The following is a 15,329-nucleotide window of genomic DNA, read 5'->3' on the forward strand; positions in this document are numbered from 1 at the left end:
AAAATCAACAAACTCAACCTTCTCAATCTCGTCCATTCCGACATAACATAAGAATGACGCGATGGGTCATGTTTGTTTTTACCTTTGATCACGTGTGGGGAGCTGCCTGGTAAAGCTTTCTATCTTGTAGGTCACCCGGTTGTTGTCCCACTTGTATCCTGGACACAGACCAATCGAAGGGGGGGGGGGGGGTGATAATAGTGATAATAATTATTCTGAATGTCTTGAAGGAAATCCCTGGTTAGAAATATTTTTTTGACAAGATGAGGGCAATTTTAACAAGTTAACAGCTGCACTGTGGAAAAATACGTATAAAAAAATGGGCCAGAAAACTCGTCCTTCAAATATAGATCGATTTAAATGACCCTCATCTTCGCAAAATCTCTCAAACCTGGGGATTCGATTTTAACAGATCGATATATTTTAAAGGCCGATTTTTCAGGCCAAAATTGTAAAAACTCGTATTTTTCTAGAGTAAGACAACGTTCTTGAGACGTCCTCATACGTTAAGTAGAGATTTGAGAACAAAACGTTTCGTGGTGAGTGAGTGTTGAACTCGGACAAAAGTAGACTTGAACACAAACAGCTGAACAAGTCGGTGCTCCAGATTTTGACTACGTCAAAACACTGTGATTAATGCTCACAAAACTGGAAGGCTAGCAGATCAAGCTGATAATCATTTACTGAAGATAGCTATGATCCAGGCCCAAGTAGCGCAGAATCCTTCATATGCTGTAAGAAAGACGCTCATGGCACTTCATCATCCACCACTCCAAGTTTACATAACAGATAACATTTGCATTACAGGCACCCATAGCAATACAACTGTTCCATATTTTGTTTTTAAAACATTTATAAAGGCATTTATGTAGCGCAATATCCACAAAAGTGCTCAAGCGCTTTAAAAGCAGTCACTAGCCAACGGCAACACTTAACATGCAGGATGAGCCATGATACCTGTTACCCACTTTTTTTCGACAGAGACAAAACTGTTAACCGCTAGGCACTCATTTTACATCTGAGTACGACGAGAGAATGTGAGTAAATAGCCTTTTCAAAGGACTCAACTGTGCGTCGCTCACAGCGGGACTCGAACTTGGACCTTCCGGTTCGAGGGCGAGTGAAATACCACCAATCCGAAGGTGAGTATCATACCACACAACCACATAACCTCACATGTATTCAGGACCACATACACTTTTACCCATCACATTGTTAAAAAATATAGGGTGCTTGAAAAATAAAACACATAAAAAAATTACGACGCTATTTTAGTTCGAGATAGAAGATAAAATATTCTAAAATTACAAGCAACAAGAACAAAACCTTAAGTTAATTCTTGCCAAGTGTAAAGAAAAAAAATGCTTCATTGGTTAAGAAAGTATGCTGATCATATCAAACTCGTATAAAAATCAAGATGTCGAAAGTTTCGAAATTTGCGTTTTGTTTTAGCAGTGCAATGTTACTAGTGTAAGAAGTTGCCGCGCTTGGTTGTCCGATCGGGACAAAGTCGGGACTAAGTTTTTGCTTCTAACAATGCTATATAATTTTCGGTAGGAGCAGAAATTCGATTTATTTCCAAAGATGAATAATCTCCAATATTCCCTGACTTGAGTCATAGACTACAACATTTGGTCATTGATGGTTTATAAGGGTGGTTAGAACGTTTTACACACAGAGTTAAAAAAGTCAATTCAAAATGCATGAGACCGACTCACTATTCAAGAAATTAGAAAATCAATTTATTGGATCATAGGGAAAATGCTACGGATCTGTCATAAAACAAAATGAGGGATCAAAAGGTTACATCAAAATTTTGTCTTTTTTTTGCGGTGTGGTTATTAAAACAATAGCGGGATTTAAATTTTTGAATATACTTCTTTGAAAAATTGTATACACAAATCTGTTAGTGCATGGCATAATGATGGTACCCATAGTGATTGGTCATTTGACGTCGGGAATCGCCATCTGGTCGCCCAATTGCCATATCTATTTGCGCGCACCTACATACTTTATTACCGGACCGATTTCAACAGTTGATAAAGATTTGTCTCCATCTATGTTGAGTCCCACAATACTGTAGTATAAGAATTAAAATATAATTTGAGTGCCTGTTCGCCAGAGCCTTTCTTTCCCCGCAAATATAACGGGTTCTCCTTTAGTTAATCTAAATGGAATTATTGTCTATAGGCTCAATCTTAGAAAAGATCGATATAATCCAAAGTCAGCCGCAATGGAGCGCGTCAAAATGAGCAATAAGAGCTAAGTTTCTAGCTCAAGAAGAAAAAAATACAATAACGAACTGCTGACAGATGGTCTCAAAGTTGCCTCTTGGGCATTGGAAGTGTAATACCTTATCTTACATGACCGACCTTGTACTAAATGGCGTGGCTAAATTGTGGGTTAAATAATTTTGTTATGATTTACCACTTGAATTACTCGAGAGGCCATGAGAGAGACTTCAAGAGTTATCGGAAATGGCAGATCTACAATACACGAAAATACTCTCGTAAACACGTAGTGATTTCATATTATGATAAAGGTCATCGTGGGAGTATTTTGAACTGTTTACAAAGATGATGACGTTTCAACATTAAGATATGGTAAATTTGATAGCCTAATTGATATAAAATACAAGATGCAGATTTAGCATTATTTTCTCTTTCGAACGCTTTCATTTGGCTTAATAATGCATTGTACATCGTGCAAGAACAAAACCATTGTAAGAAGGAAAAGAAGCACTTATCGCATTGACACAACTTTAGCCCCAGAACTATCTTGACTTAAAGAATAAATTATTTTTCTTTTTGCTCTCAAAAAGACGCTTGTTGGTCATCTCTGTGTTATATAAATCTGTGCTAGCCTCAATTAACTCATAGTAGAGGGGAACATAACCAAGCCCCTTGATTTGATTGGGACATTCAGAACAGTAATTATTTAGTAAACAATCGCAATGGTTGCTAAACTTAGCAAACTGCAAGTGCACTGCTATCGATGATGTACGTTTAAGTGAAATACTCACATATTCTACCAGCCTGATCATTTGTACCAACCCACACACACAAACACACACAAACTTATCGTTCATAGTCTAATTGAGAAAATCTAGTGAGAACCAATCACCCAAATGGTGGTCTAAAAGAACTAGCAAATAGCAGAGTGGAGTCGACTTCATTCATTCTATTGTTTGTTTAATAACCGGCTTTGTTTGTCTGAGTGGGCTTCAGGGTATGTTGTCTGCTAGAAAATGCTACCAAGGAATTGATTGCAAATACTTGAATACAAAAATGCATACAACTTGGTCACTTGCTGATACCACAAGTGGCTTATTTAAATTTGAAATTAATTACCAAATTTGGAGGTTTGCTTGGGATGATTATCAAAAAGCTAACTTTATTCGTAACGTTACAACCGCGGTGTACTTATTTGTATGTATCATAACTCAAATTGTTATGGGTTTATTGTTTTTATGATAATGCTCTCAAACCAACGTGTACATATTTACAAGTCTAGCAACCTAAATTGATATGGTCTCGTTGTTGAAGTGGAAATAATCTCAAACCAACGCTAACAATCTTCAATCTTCAATGGCTTTTATTTGCAAACGGCCCTCACGGACCCATTACTGCAAATGTCCAGTTACAGTCCAATTAAAACAGAGAATAGTCACAGTTTACTTTGACGAGTTAGTGCATTCAAAACTGTTTTGAAAGTTTTCAAGCATTCAATATCCGTTATGTCCGTGGCAGGACATTCCGGTCATTTCTTGTTCGTGGGAAAAAGCTGTGTTTGTATGTGTCTCTTCTTGTAAATAGTTGTATGTATTGTGATGCATTGTATCTACGTGTAGCGTACCTATCTGGTTTGCTTTTTATGTAGTTCCGGATTATGATGTGTTGTTGATGGTTTTGTGTAAGCTAACAATACGGGATACCTTGCGCCGAATTTTCAAAGGTTTCCATTCAAGTGACTGGAGGGTCTCTGGATTTGCATCCGGTTGCAATCTTGCAGCTGCCCTTTGTACTTTTTCAATCTTGTCTATGTACTTTTTCTGTAGGATCTCACACAGCGCTGGCATATTCTAGTATTGCCCCGATGAGCGCTGTGAAAGGCATGGGCTTTAATTCGTGATGGTTTATCTTTCTTTTGAGAAACCCAAGCATCCTACTTGCATTTGCTGTAATATTATGTTCTATATGGGTTAGCCACATAAGTTTGTTATTGAGATGGACCCCGCGATATTTCATCCATTATTCCCGAAGACAAAATAAATGTGGAAGTATGTACTTTGTCCACACATTGTCACCACTCATAGAAGCCATCCATGTCTCTTTTTATAGTGCCAGTCTGTCAACACGCCCTTTAGTCTTCTCAAAGTTCCAAGTTTGAGAGTTTTTGAAAAGATGAGGGTTATTTTAACCGATCGATATTTGAAGGACAAAATTTCTGGCCAAATATAATGAGTTTTCAGTGTACTTCAGTATTCGTTATGGTTGAGAAAAAATACAATTTATCTTATTACAAAAAAAGTAACGGTTCGGGTTTTTCATTATTTTAATCCTAGATTCACATTCCGGGTTCTGATTTATCTTGAAATGATACCTATTTAGGACAGATGTTCATATTATATTTTCTTTTTTCAACTTTTTATACATTGCTAGATGGTTTAAATATCCAATATACATTGTCCGTCATTTCTTGTCTGGCCTTGTTCAAATACAATTTTAATATATAATACAATATGAGGGAAAAATTTTGAGCATTATACTTTATATATGCTCTTTGCCACGTGATGATACAGAGTGCACGTAAAAGCGCGGCCATTAAATGAAAGGAAAGAAGCAATTTTTCATTAGCACAACTTCAGCACCACAACAGTCTTTTCTTAAAGTGGAGTTTATGATCTTACATTTTGCAGGCATATTAACGCATACAGCTGACCATACCCTGTTCCGTCAAAACAAAACAAAAAGACTGGCAGCACGTGGTAAAGCACGTGCTCCATTCTTTGAGCGCTCACATTCGGTAGCAAATTATAGACAGAAAAGACCATAAAAATGTGGTGGTAGGGTGGCAAAAGAAACAAATCCTTACAAATAAACGAATATGCATCAGATAACGTCTAGATATTGAAATTTTATAAAGGAAGTAGAAAAATTTCTAAAAAATTACTATCGATCTATTTTTAGACCACGTGAAAATTATCATAATCATGCTCTCCCTAGACAAAAATGAGAGTTAACAGGTTGCATCTACCAGCTAACTTGAGTCTGCTGCTACGTAATGTGTAAACAAAAAGTTTGGTTTGATTGGATGCACATTGACATGCTTAAGGGTCAATTGCAACATAGTTCGGGTCATTTGCATCTAATTATCTGGCCATGCTTTGACGGCAACACCCCTGGTTAGCTCTATTGCATTTAGCCAAAAAACAAACAAACAAACAAACAAACAAACAAACAAAAATCATAATATCCGCCAGCCGGATATAACCTACGAACACATAGGACTATGTGTAACCTTAAACGTGTATAGTCTGATTGAGAGAATATTGATGCTTTGCAATCAGCCGAAAAGCTCACAACGTTCACCAGCCGGAAATAACGTACTGTACCAACACACAAAACTATGTGTAACCTTGAACGTTTATAATCTTGTTAATATAGTTTCGTGAGAACTACCCATTAAAATGGCTGGCTAAAAACAATAAAAAGACCTAAGTGACGCCAACTTTGTTCTATCTAAATTAATAACTTCTCATAAAACGGCTGGCTAAAACAATAACAAAAAGGTGAGCGACGTCAATTTTGTTCTATCTATAAACGTTCGCTGAACATCTTGTATAAATCTGGGTAAGCTAATTATACTGACCTGGTGCATGGTAAGCAAGAGGTGACATCTCGCTGCCATCGCCACGCATCTCCAATGGCCGCTGTCCTGGTTTGATTACATCCGGTATGCCACACCGAGGTTGTTGCATTTTATGGACAGTCTGTTCGTCTAAATCCCCTGTCACGTCAAGGCCATTGAATCGCTGGAATTCCCTAAGACAAAGAAGAAAAAAACTTGTTACGGTATTTCCTGATAATCCAATCACGGTTTCTATATGATTATCAGTCGGTGACTGTGAATAAAGATAGTGCACAAAATCAGAAGACTGAGATTCGATTTTGTAGGCAATTGATAAAATATGAAGAAAAAGAAGTAGACAAAGAAGAAGAAAAAGAAGAAGAAGAAGAAGAAGAAGAATAAGAAGAAGAAGAAGAAGAAGAAGAAGAAGAAGAAGAAGAAGAAGAAGAAGAAGGATGATGATGCTGATGATGATGATGATGATGATGATGATGTAGATGAGGAGGAGGAGGAGGAGGAGGAGGATGAGGAAGAGGGAGGAGAATGAGGAGAAGTAAGACGGTTACGCATGGTGCTAACTTGAACATCGTATACTCAATAAGTTATTTCTCCGACAAGGAATTTCCCAACGATTTACAACAGAAAATATGACCCATCGCCTCGAATCGGTACTATATCGGAGTGACTTTTATGCTAAATAATTTGAATGTATAGCCAAAAATATGAGACAAAGGTTAAGTAGATCAGTTTTATTGAGGACAATGAGTTTACAAAGTGTCAAACAGCGCGGAAAAATAAAATATCATCTTTCTGATAATTTTAACAGCAAAAGGTTCACCCTGAAACATTACCGATTTGAATCAATTGGTCAGAAAATGAGGAAATTTAATTAATTAATCAATTTAATTATTTATTCATTCATATGATATATGAATCATTGTTTCTGCTTTTTTTCTCTCACCTCAAGGCTTGTGATACAGATGCCTCGCTATGCTGTGCTGTCCCTGACGGTAAATCATCCAGATAGCCATATTTTTCTAAGAGGGCCTGTAAAAATCAAAGGTAAATTAAATAACAAAATAAGTGAAGTTTTTTAAAAAATATAAATATTTTTAAATGGTGTCTTTCAAGGGGTTTACTAAGGTTATACTGGTGCCTGCTCCTTAATTTCTTAATTTGTTTACTACTATTAATGCGTTCAAGAGTGCCTCGTTTATTCCCACAGCAGGCCATATTATGGAACAACATTTCCATTTCATACAACTCAACCCGACTTTGTTTATAGGTCTGATACCTCAACGTATTATGGAATCATTGTTGTTTTGGAAATAATTTCCCATAATTGTTTTCGGTAATCAGACCTGTAAATATCTACACACGGGTACAACTTATCAGACGTATTTCTTTTTCTTTTTCTTTTTTTTTTCATTTGGTACTGACATTATAAATATCTGTCACTGCCTGCGCAACATATTTTGCTAAACGATATACCACGGAGAAGCTTACGAAGAAAAGAAAAAAAATGTGTAAAAGCCTTTCACAACGTTGAGTAGGTTTGATCAGGGTTCGAACTCGGGGACCATGTCGTGAGGTTGAAACTGGACGTAGGCATACTCTTGCTGTTGTACGCCGTGTTGGATTTTCAACAGTTGCAGGACCTATTTCATTTAGTGCAATTTTTACTAAACGTATTCAAAGCATTTACAAGGAGTCCCAAGCCAATAGTAACACTAAACATGTAGAACGAGACATGACGCCTGTGAGGCGATAATACATTCTTTTATCTATACATAAACAACGCTGTTACCGACTAACTACTCATTTTAGATCTGTGTTTTGTGAGAGAATGTGAATAAAGAGCCTTTTATTAGGACTCAACTTCGCGACAGCGTAACTCGAATCAGAAACCCTCGAGTCTTCTGGACCCGTTATCATGAACGTGGACTAGCGCATAGCCTCTGACTCTAGTCAAGGACTTGAAAAAAAAATCGGAATTTATGTGAACTGAACAAGGAAGTCCCAGACTAAAATAACGGGCCCCTTCGGACTAAGTTTGGCCAAGTTTTAGTCATTTGCTGAGGCCGGACTTCAAGCTTAGTCTGAGACTAGTTACTCGTATACATCGTAGCGCCGACAAGATAGCAGCTATTTTAGATTGAAAGTGCTTCGATTCGGAAGAAAAATGCGTCGGTTACGAATGACAAAGGCAAAATGTGTCCTCTTGCTATTGTCACTGTCTTTAAAAAACCTGTAAGATAAGTGCAGATCGTTGAAAGTACACATTTTTGTGAGTAAAAACTAATAGAAAATCCAAAACTAATCGGCTTGCGAGTTGCGAGAGTTTGCTTCAAAGAACACACACACACACACACACCAACGAAAAAAAAACCGAAAAAAAAAACGACTAGAAAGTATAGTGGAGACAAAAGTATTTCTGCTGGCATTGTAACTGACTAAAATAATGTAATTCATCAGACCACACTTTCTGTTTTGTTTTTGATTTGTATTTTTTTTTTTTTTTTGGTTCAATTTGTTTGAGTTTCAATGAAACTTTCATTGACCTAAATATAGAATTACCAGACATCATTGTAGCCTGATCAGTCGACAGTGAATATCACGTGATTTGATTAATTGTTGCAAAAGTACGTTCAATATGAAACGGAACGAAATATTATCTATACCGGATGTGTTCCTAATTTCCTCTTTGGAAATCTTTTGCGTTGAAAGTATGAAGGCTGGTATCTTACCCGCCACCGTGTATTGGAGAGCTTGATGTTACCAGCACAAAATGGCCGAATTATCACTGTCCTTACAACGGCCACTACTAGGCAAGAGCCTAGCTAGCCAGAGACTAGAAAACGTTAATAAAATTCGATTTTTAATCACTTGCTCCGCTTAGGCTTAAGACTAGCATTTACCAGACTAGTAAATAACTAAATCTAGACCTTACATAAAATTTGGCCCTGACTGGTTTCACCATAAAGTCGGATATTTGTGTTGACTTACATTTCCGTTAAAATCATCGTCTGGATCACTACTTGTTTGCCGCCTCGACCCAGACGTGTTCCTGTCCCTGTTTCTATTTCTGTTCCGGTTTCTGGTTGATTGTGACGTCACTGTGACCAGCAACGCTCCCACCACCACGAGGTGGACCAGGAGCTTGTGAAGTATCATCCCCTTGAGAGTAAACCTGTCCAAGAGGAGTGAGTAACAGTTACATCATTAAAATTAGATAATAGAGAAAAAAAAACACACACATAAAAACAACAAATAAACAAACAAAAATAAACACACACACACACACACACACACACACACACACCCAATGCACATTGAGCATTACTTTCTATATCGGATACATACTTTAATGTTACATCGTAAAAACGCAGCCAAGAAGAAAAGAAGCAATCTCTAGCAATGACACATCTTTAGTGCCACAACTCTAATGCTTGAAATAAACATTTCGGTTGTGTACTCAAAAAGACGCTCGTTGAGCATCTCCTTGATGTATAATTCTATACATGTGTTCTGCCGTAACAAAACACTACCGTCTGAATGAATTTTATGTGATGGAGTGTGAAGTTAATACATTTAGAAAAGAAGTACATGTAACATTACAGGATCGCTGTATTCTTGTGTTTTGGAATTCCGGACGTGCTCGCAATTACTGCATGATCCTGCGAATGCCCGATGACAAAAAACTTGGATTTCAAGACGCACGACCAAGGAGAATGTTTTATTCTACCCTTTAGACTTTTACATCAATTTACATCGGTAAACATGTCGGGATGAAACAGGTGCTGGAAACTGAATTTATAGCCACAATTATGAAATTTGAGATTAATTTCGATTCATATGGTTGCGATTAAATACAATTTCTTACAAAACATCACACATTTCTTATCGTTATAATGCTAAGTTACTTTTTACGTCCAATTCACCTCGACACAATACCGCTTTGAGACGATGCGCCGCACATGAGTACTCTCAAAAATCAAGTAAAAATAATAAATTTTGATATAAAAGTACATTCAACATTTGTCAAATTGTCAATCAACAAAATATGTATTTACTTTTGAGCAGTAAGTGTGTATGACAATAAATCCAACTTGATTTTTACTTAATAGGGCAGTCTCATTATTTAAGTTTCAAACAAGGTATCTTCTTTATCAATATAGATAAGTTGTTGGGCAGATTTTTATTTGTATCAATGTAAAAATTCGGTTAGAGTCAAACTCTAAATAGCAAAGCAGAAATATATATACTAAATTATCATAAGAAAATGTCTGTCTTGGCCTTGTGTGGTCATCATATCGTACTGAAAAAAACTCTGAGATCTCTTGACCTCGATCCAGTGGAGGGTGTATTGTGTCCTTGCATTCACTGGTCCCTGCTTAGTGTTGTGTTAACTCATCACTTCATGACATAGCCAAATCCGTCTGTGAATAATTTGTGAGTGTAGTTAATGTCTTGTGTTTGCATGTCTTAAACCCTATCATTTTCTCTATCTAGTGATTGCATTAATACAGAATGTGAGCTTCATCACGATATTCACACTTTTTCTTACTTCTTTCTGACTATAGGGCAGATATATGACGTGGAGGGAACTGAAGAATATAAAATTTTGGTGCTTTTAGTTACGTGTCTAACCCATAGCAAGAAAGACATTTACATGATGAGGCCAAATCTTGTGCGATAGGCGCTGGCTCCTGTTTTATAAGAATAGCAGGTGCCCATGTAAGTTTTAACCAATTCTGGAGGTACACGCTGCTTGTCTATCAGGTAGTGAAGGCAGAAGATTAGAGGTTTTATCACAGTATTCTTTTGTCGCAACTGCCTCTTGTACGTTTTGTTTTCGAATATATCCTATGCCTTGAATTGAGATGGGTAATTTTTAGAATTGGTGTCTGTATATCCCTATTGAAGAGAAGTTCTGCCAATGGGTGTTGCTCGTATGTTCAGTTCAGTAAAACGGTCTGTGGGTTTAGATCGATGTTTTCTTTTGATAAAGCTTTGTGTTTTGTACTGTTCTTTCAATACACCCATATTTCTCAGGGTAGTATGTGGTGGCACTGATGTGTTGAAATGCCCACTGGTTTGCAAATTCAGTAAATTCTCTGCTAGTGAAATGTTTTGTTTTGTCACTAATGAATGTTTTGGGTATTCCATGTATTACAAATATTTACTGGATGTAGTTGATGGGTTTTTGACTAGTCATAGTTTTACAAACGACAATATTACTATAATAATCAGCCGCCAGTAGTTAAGTCGTGCCATAGAAGTGAGAGATCTCCACTGCCACTCTCTCATATGGTCTTGGTGGTAATTTGGCTTTCAATAGAGGCTCACAATATGCATTTGAGTACAATATCGTTTGTCGTTTCTTATTTCTTGCTGTAGTTCAGTATTCCTTTGATCACTACCCATTGTATAGTGGATAGCAGAGCCCTGTTGTATAGTTTCTCCTTTTGTCAGACAGAATCAGGAAATGCAATCAGTAAAAATAATGTCTTTCAAATGATTATATCGAATTGCACATTGGTACTGTTGTATCCTCAACAGCATTATGTGTAGCCGTGATTCAATTTGTTTTGAGCTGTATCATTTACAATGGCATGCATGTGTGTAACGTGGTTTATTTCCCATAAAATAGGTATGGAAGCGTTCGCATCCAACGACAACAGATAGCATTTCGCGTTTTACCGCCTCTCTGTGTCAGTAAGAGACTTCGATGGAAATGCTACTGCTTCCACATCTTGAAGGACACAACTTTCTATTCCCCGGAGAGAGATGTTGACCTCAAATGTGGTAGTTTCTGAGAATCAACGTGATAGATTTCATCTTTAAGTGTCTGAAATACTTTTTCAGGGAATTATTCCAATTCCAATTCAATGCGCGATATTTTTTCCAGCAAATCTCTGAGTGGGGCTGCCCTGTTGATAAGTCTTGAAATAAGTGGATTAATCCAATCTAATCCAGTCCATACTCTTGCTGATTCAATACTGAAGATATATGCAGCATTTATGAGGTATGGGATGGTATCAGGTTATGGCTTGGTATCACAGTCATTATTTCTTCCTGTGACATACATGTTTCCTAATTGACAAGCAAGCACATTTTTCATAACTAACATAATTTTCAAGTTGTCGGGAAGGGAATTCTATAACCGTATTATATTTAGGAAAGAATACTAAATGTGGGCATTAACTCGTAAAAGGTGTAACCGATAGAAGCACTCCTTTCTTGTGTTTGTTTAAAAATTGGTGGTCATTAATTGGGAAGGTGGCTTGCCCTAGTATACCTTAAAAGTATTCAGTTAATAGTTGCTCCTTTTTCTCTTTCAATAATACCAGTTGTTGTCTACGATCATGTAATTTAAAACTTTTTTTTTCTGTTGGCATAATTGATATGAACTAATCTACATTCCAACTGGACCGAATTTTACACCGGTTAGCAAATGACCCATGAACCCAGTAGTTTAAAGTGTAAAGGTTAAATGCTACAAGGACACCAATAGATCTTCATTATTGTGTACTTATTGTTCATAAGTCCAATAGCATAACTGATTTTATATAGTCTCAAACAAATGCAAAAAATATTTGGGTTTTTTTTTTACATCAACGGATGATAAGCATACAATTCGTATGATGATTGTTACAAGGGTGGCAATGATGATGATGATGATGATGATGATGATGATGATGATGATGATGATGATGATGATGATGATGATGATGATGATGACAAAAATGATAGTCAACAATTATGCTCCAGAGACATAATATACTCAGCGCCACAATTAATGTAACGCTGTTTGATCAGTAATAGCTTTCAAGCATATTTATGAACTTAGTATTAATCATTATCACAAAAAAAGAGTAATTCAATACAAGTTTAATGATATAAAAATTGTTACAATCAAATCAGTGCAAAGCAATCATATCGTTGAAAACAAAAGTCATCCTCAAATCGAAAACTACAAATACAAAAGCATACATACGCCAACCCCCCCCCCCCCCCCCCCCCCCCCCCCCCCCCCCCCCAAAATAAAAAAAAATAAAAAACCAACAAAAAAACAAAAAACACTCATGTTTCAAATGGTGAGTACTATTCCGCTCATTAGTACCGCGTGTAACCTCCGTTTGACTGCACGCAGGTCTGAACACGTCGCCTCATGGAATGAATAGGTTTCCAAATGTCTTCCTGTGGAATTACCTACTATTCTTCCACCAGTGCTCTCCACAAATCGTTCAGATTTCCGATGTCGTTCGTGCATACACGATAAGTCCTTAGAAGCCCCATGCGTGCTCCATACAATTTAAGTCTGGACTTAAGCTTGGCTAGGACATGACTTTGAAATCGTGTTGGTTCAACAACTGTTGGTTATATGTGCAGCGTTTGGACGTGCATGATTGTGCTGATAGTGGGTTATATGTTGGTTTTCGTCGAAGAAGTACACAAGGGCGAAGAATATTGTTAGCATAGCATTGTGCATTTATGTTTCTGTCTATAAAACGAAGGTTCATTTTTGAATCGGCAAATATTCCACCCCACACCACGACACTACCTCCACCATATGGGATAATTTCCCGAAAGTTCAGATTTTCAAACCGTTGTTTCTTTTCCCTCCAAATCTTTCGCCGTCCGTCACGGAATGAAACACAAAAGCGACTTTCGTCATTGAAAAGGACAGTGGACCGTTGAGGAAAATACCAGCGCCGATGGTCGTTGGCCCACTCAAGATGGCCCTGTGAAGAATTGAGCAAATCAAACCACTTTTTTTTCAACCGGCTCCGAACAGTGATTTGTCGACCGCGGTCCGAAGTTGGTAGAAATAGACATTAACTATGTGCTCATCTTGCTGTTGCGTTGTTTTACGTTTAGGCCCTTTCCAGGGATATATTCAACAGTGCCCATTTTGTTCATCTTAATCAGAAATCGTGTTATTGTTGACTTTGAACAGCCAAATCTATTTGCAACTTGAGTTGCCGACAAACCTGCTCTGCACATGCCAATTGCTTGGTTACTCTTGGCGACGGTTAACGACCCATGATCATAAAAATACAATTGCAAATTGAATGGGATCTAACTTCATTTTGTTTGCATTCATTCTACACAATTCTTATGATGTAAGTGCATGCGTCCTCGTAACCTTTGTCTTTTCATTTTCATTTAAGATTCACAACAAATGATTTTTTTTTTCTCTCATAATTTGTGTACGCCATTTGTTGGATTTTGTAGTGTAAGATTTGGACATGCGTTCTTTAAACGGTCATAAAAAAAAGAAGCCGGCCAATCGAATAACAATAAATTAGTATCAAATTTTACAGAATGGACAATCTATCGTTCTGTCTAATTCTCATGTAATTATTTTTAATTGCAAATAAATAGAAACAGTACAAAGAGCGTTGCGTTAATCATGACGCCGAGTATTGAATTAATCAATCTTGAAAAGCTCAATGTTACAAAATATAATTTACCTTCAGTTTTCAATCAATATTCACAAGAATAGACTGTGCATTGAAGCTTACATCCGTATAACAATTCGTGAATAACAGACAAAAATGTGTTTCCTCTGGTGAAAAATATCATTGATTTCTAAGCTGCTAGAAGCTGTGGACCGGGTTTTTTTTTTGTTTTTTTTTTTTTTAAAGCAATGTACACGAATGAATATAAGATCCTCAGAAAGAAATGATAAACATGGAACGTTTTGGACTCAAAACCCTTTTCCCCCAGGAAATAACAACATTTAAAACATCACATTAGATAAAAATTAAAATGGACTTAACGTGATATATTGACGTTTTATTTTTTGTTGTTGTTATGGTTGGTGAAGTAGGGTTTTGCGCCCGAAACGTTCCGTGTTTAGTTGTTTTTTTTTTAATTCTCGAGAATGATAGATTAATTTTTGTCTATTACTCTTGTGTAAAAATAATAACTATATTTATAATAAACAATACTGAGGAGTCCGTGTCTTCACGTTGTTTATGACATTACAAAATGGTAGGCAAGAAAGCCGTTTTTCGTATTATCTAAGGATGTATGACACAAGTCACGTGACTTAGACTTACCATCCATGACTCTCTCTCTCTCTCTCTCTCTCTCTGTGTGTGTGTGAGTGTGTGTGTGTGTGTGTGTGTTTGTGTATGTGTGTGTGTGTGTGTGTGTGTGCGTTCGTGTGTGTGTATGTTAGAGTGTTCATGTGTACACTCCTCTATTATTTTGTCTTTCCTATTGCTGCCGACCAAAACGTCTTTTTCATTTTGGTCAGAAAACGTATACTTCATATCGATTATATATCGATATATTCAGATAACTGCGCCTTATTTGTTAGCCTTAAAACTATGACTTTAACCAGTTCGCGTAGTCCCAGGTTTGAGAGTTGATGATGGACACTTAAATCGATCGATATTTGAAGGACGAGTTTTCTGGCTAAATTTTAAACACAAGTTTTCCTAGAGTACGGCAATTAACGAATT

At 36.9% G+C, this 15,329-nt stretch overlaps 1 protein-coding gene across 7 annotated transcripts in view; it reads right to left on the bottom strand.

Annotated features, from left to right (window-relative positions):
* The window catches only part of LOC144968659 (stromelysin-1-like), a 26,160-nt gene extending 11,268 nt beyond the window's left edge, over window positions 1-14,892 (bottom strand). The window contains exons 1-6 of one of the 7 annotated variants that reach the window (XM_078907215.1): window positions 14,811-14,892; window positions 14,331-14,425; window positions 8,857-9,040; window positions 6,812-6,897; window positions 5,872-6,044; window positions 83-158 (exon numbers count right to left, since the gene is read on the bottom strand). In XM_078907215.1, the coding sequence (XP_078763341.1) occupies window positions 83-158; window positions 5,872-6,044; window positions 6,812-6,897; window positions 8,857-9,024 (503 nt within the window). In that variant the 5' untranslated portion in view covers window positions 9,025-9,040; window positions 14,331-14,425; window positions 14,811-14,892. Of the gene's footprint in view, window positions 1-82; window positions 159-5,871; window positions 6,045-6,811; window positions 6,898-8,856; window positions 9,045-14,330; window positions 14,531-14,769 lie in introns of all 7 variants that reach the window. The other 6 variants (XM_078907218.1, XM_078907213.1, XM_078907214.1 and 3 more) reach the window with 6 other exon arrangements.
* Window positions 14,893-15,329: the final 437 nt, after the last annotated feature.

Source organism: Berghia stephanieae, chromosome 3 (assembly GCF_034508935.2).
Source record: "Berghia stephanieae isolate SIO BIC M18660-M18661 chromosome 3, UCSD_Bste_1.3, whole genome shotgun sequence".
Taxonomy (NCBI): domain Eukaryota; kingdom Metazoa; phylum Mollusca; class Gastropoda; order Nudibranchia; family Aeolidiidae; genus Berghia; species Berghia stephanieae.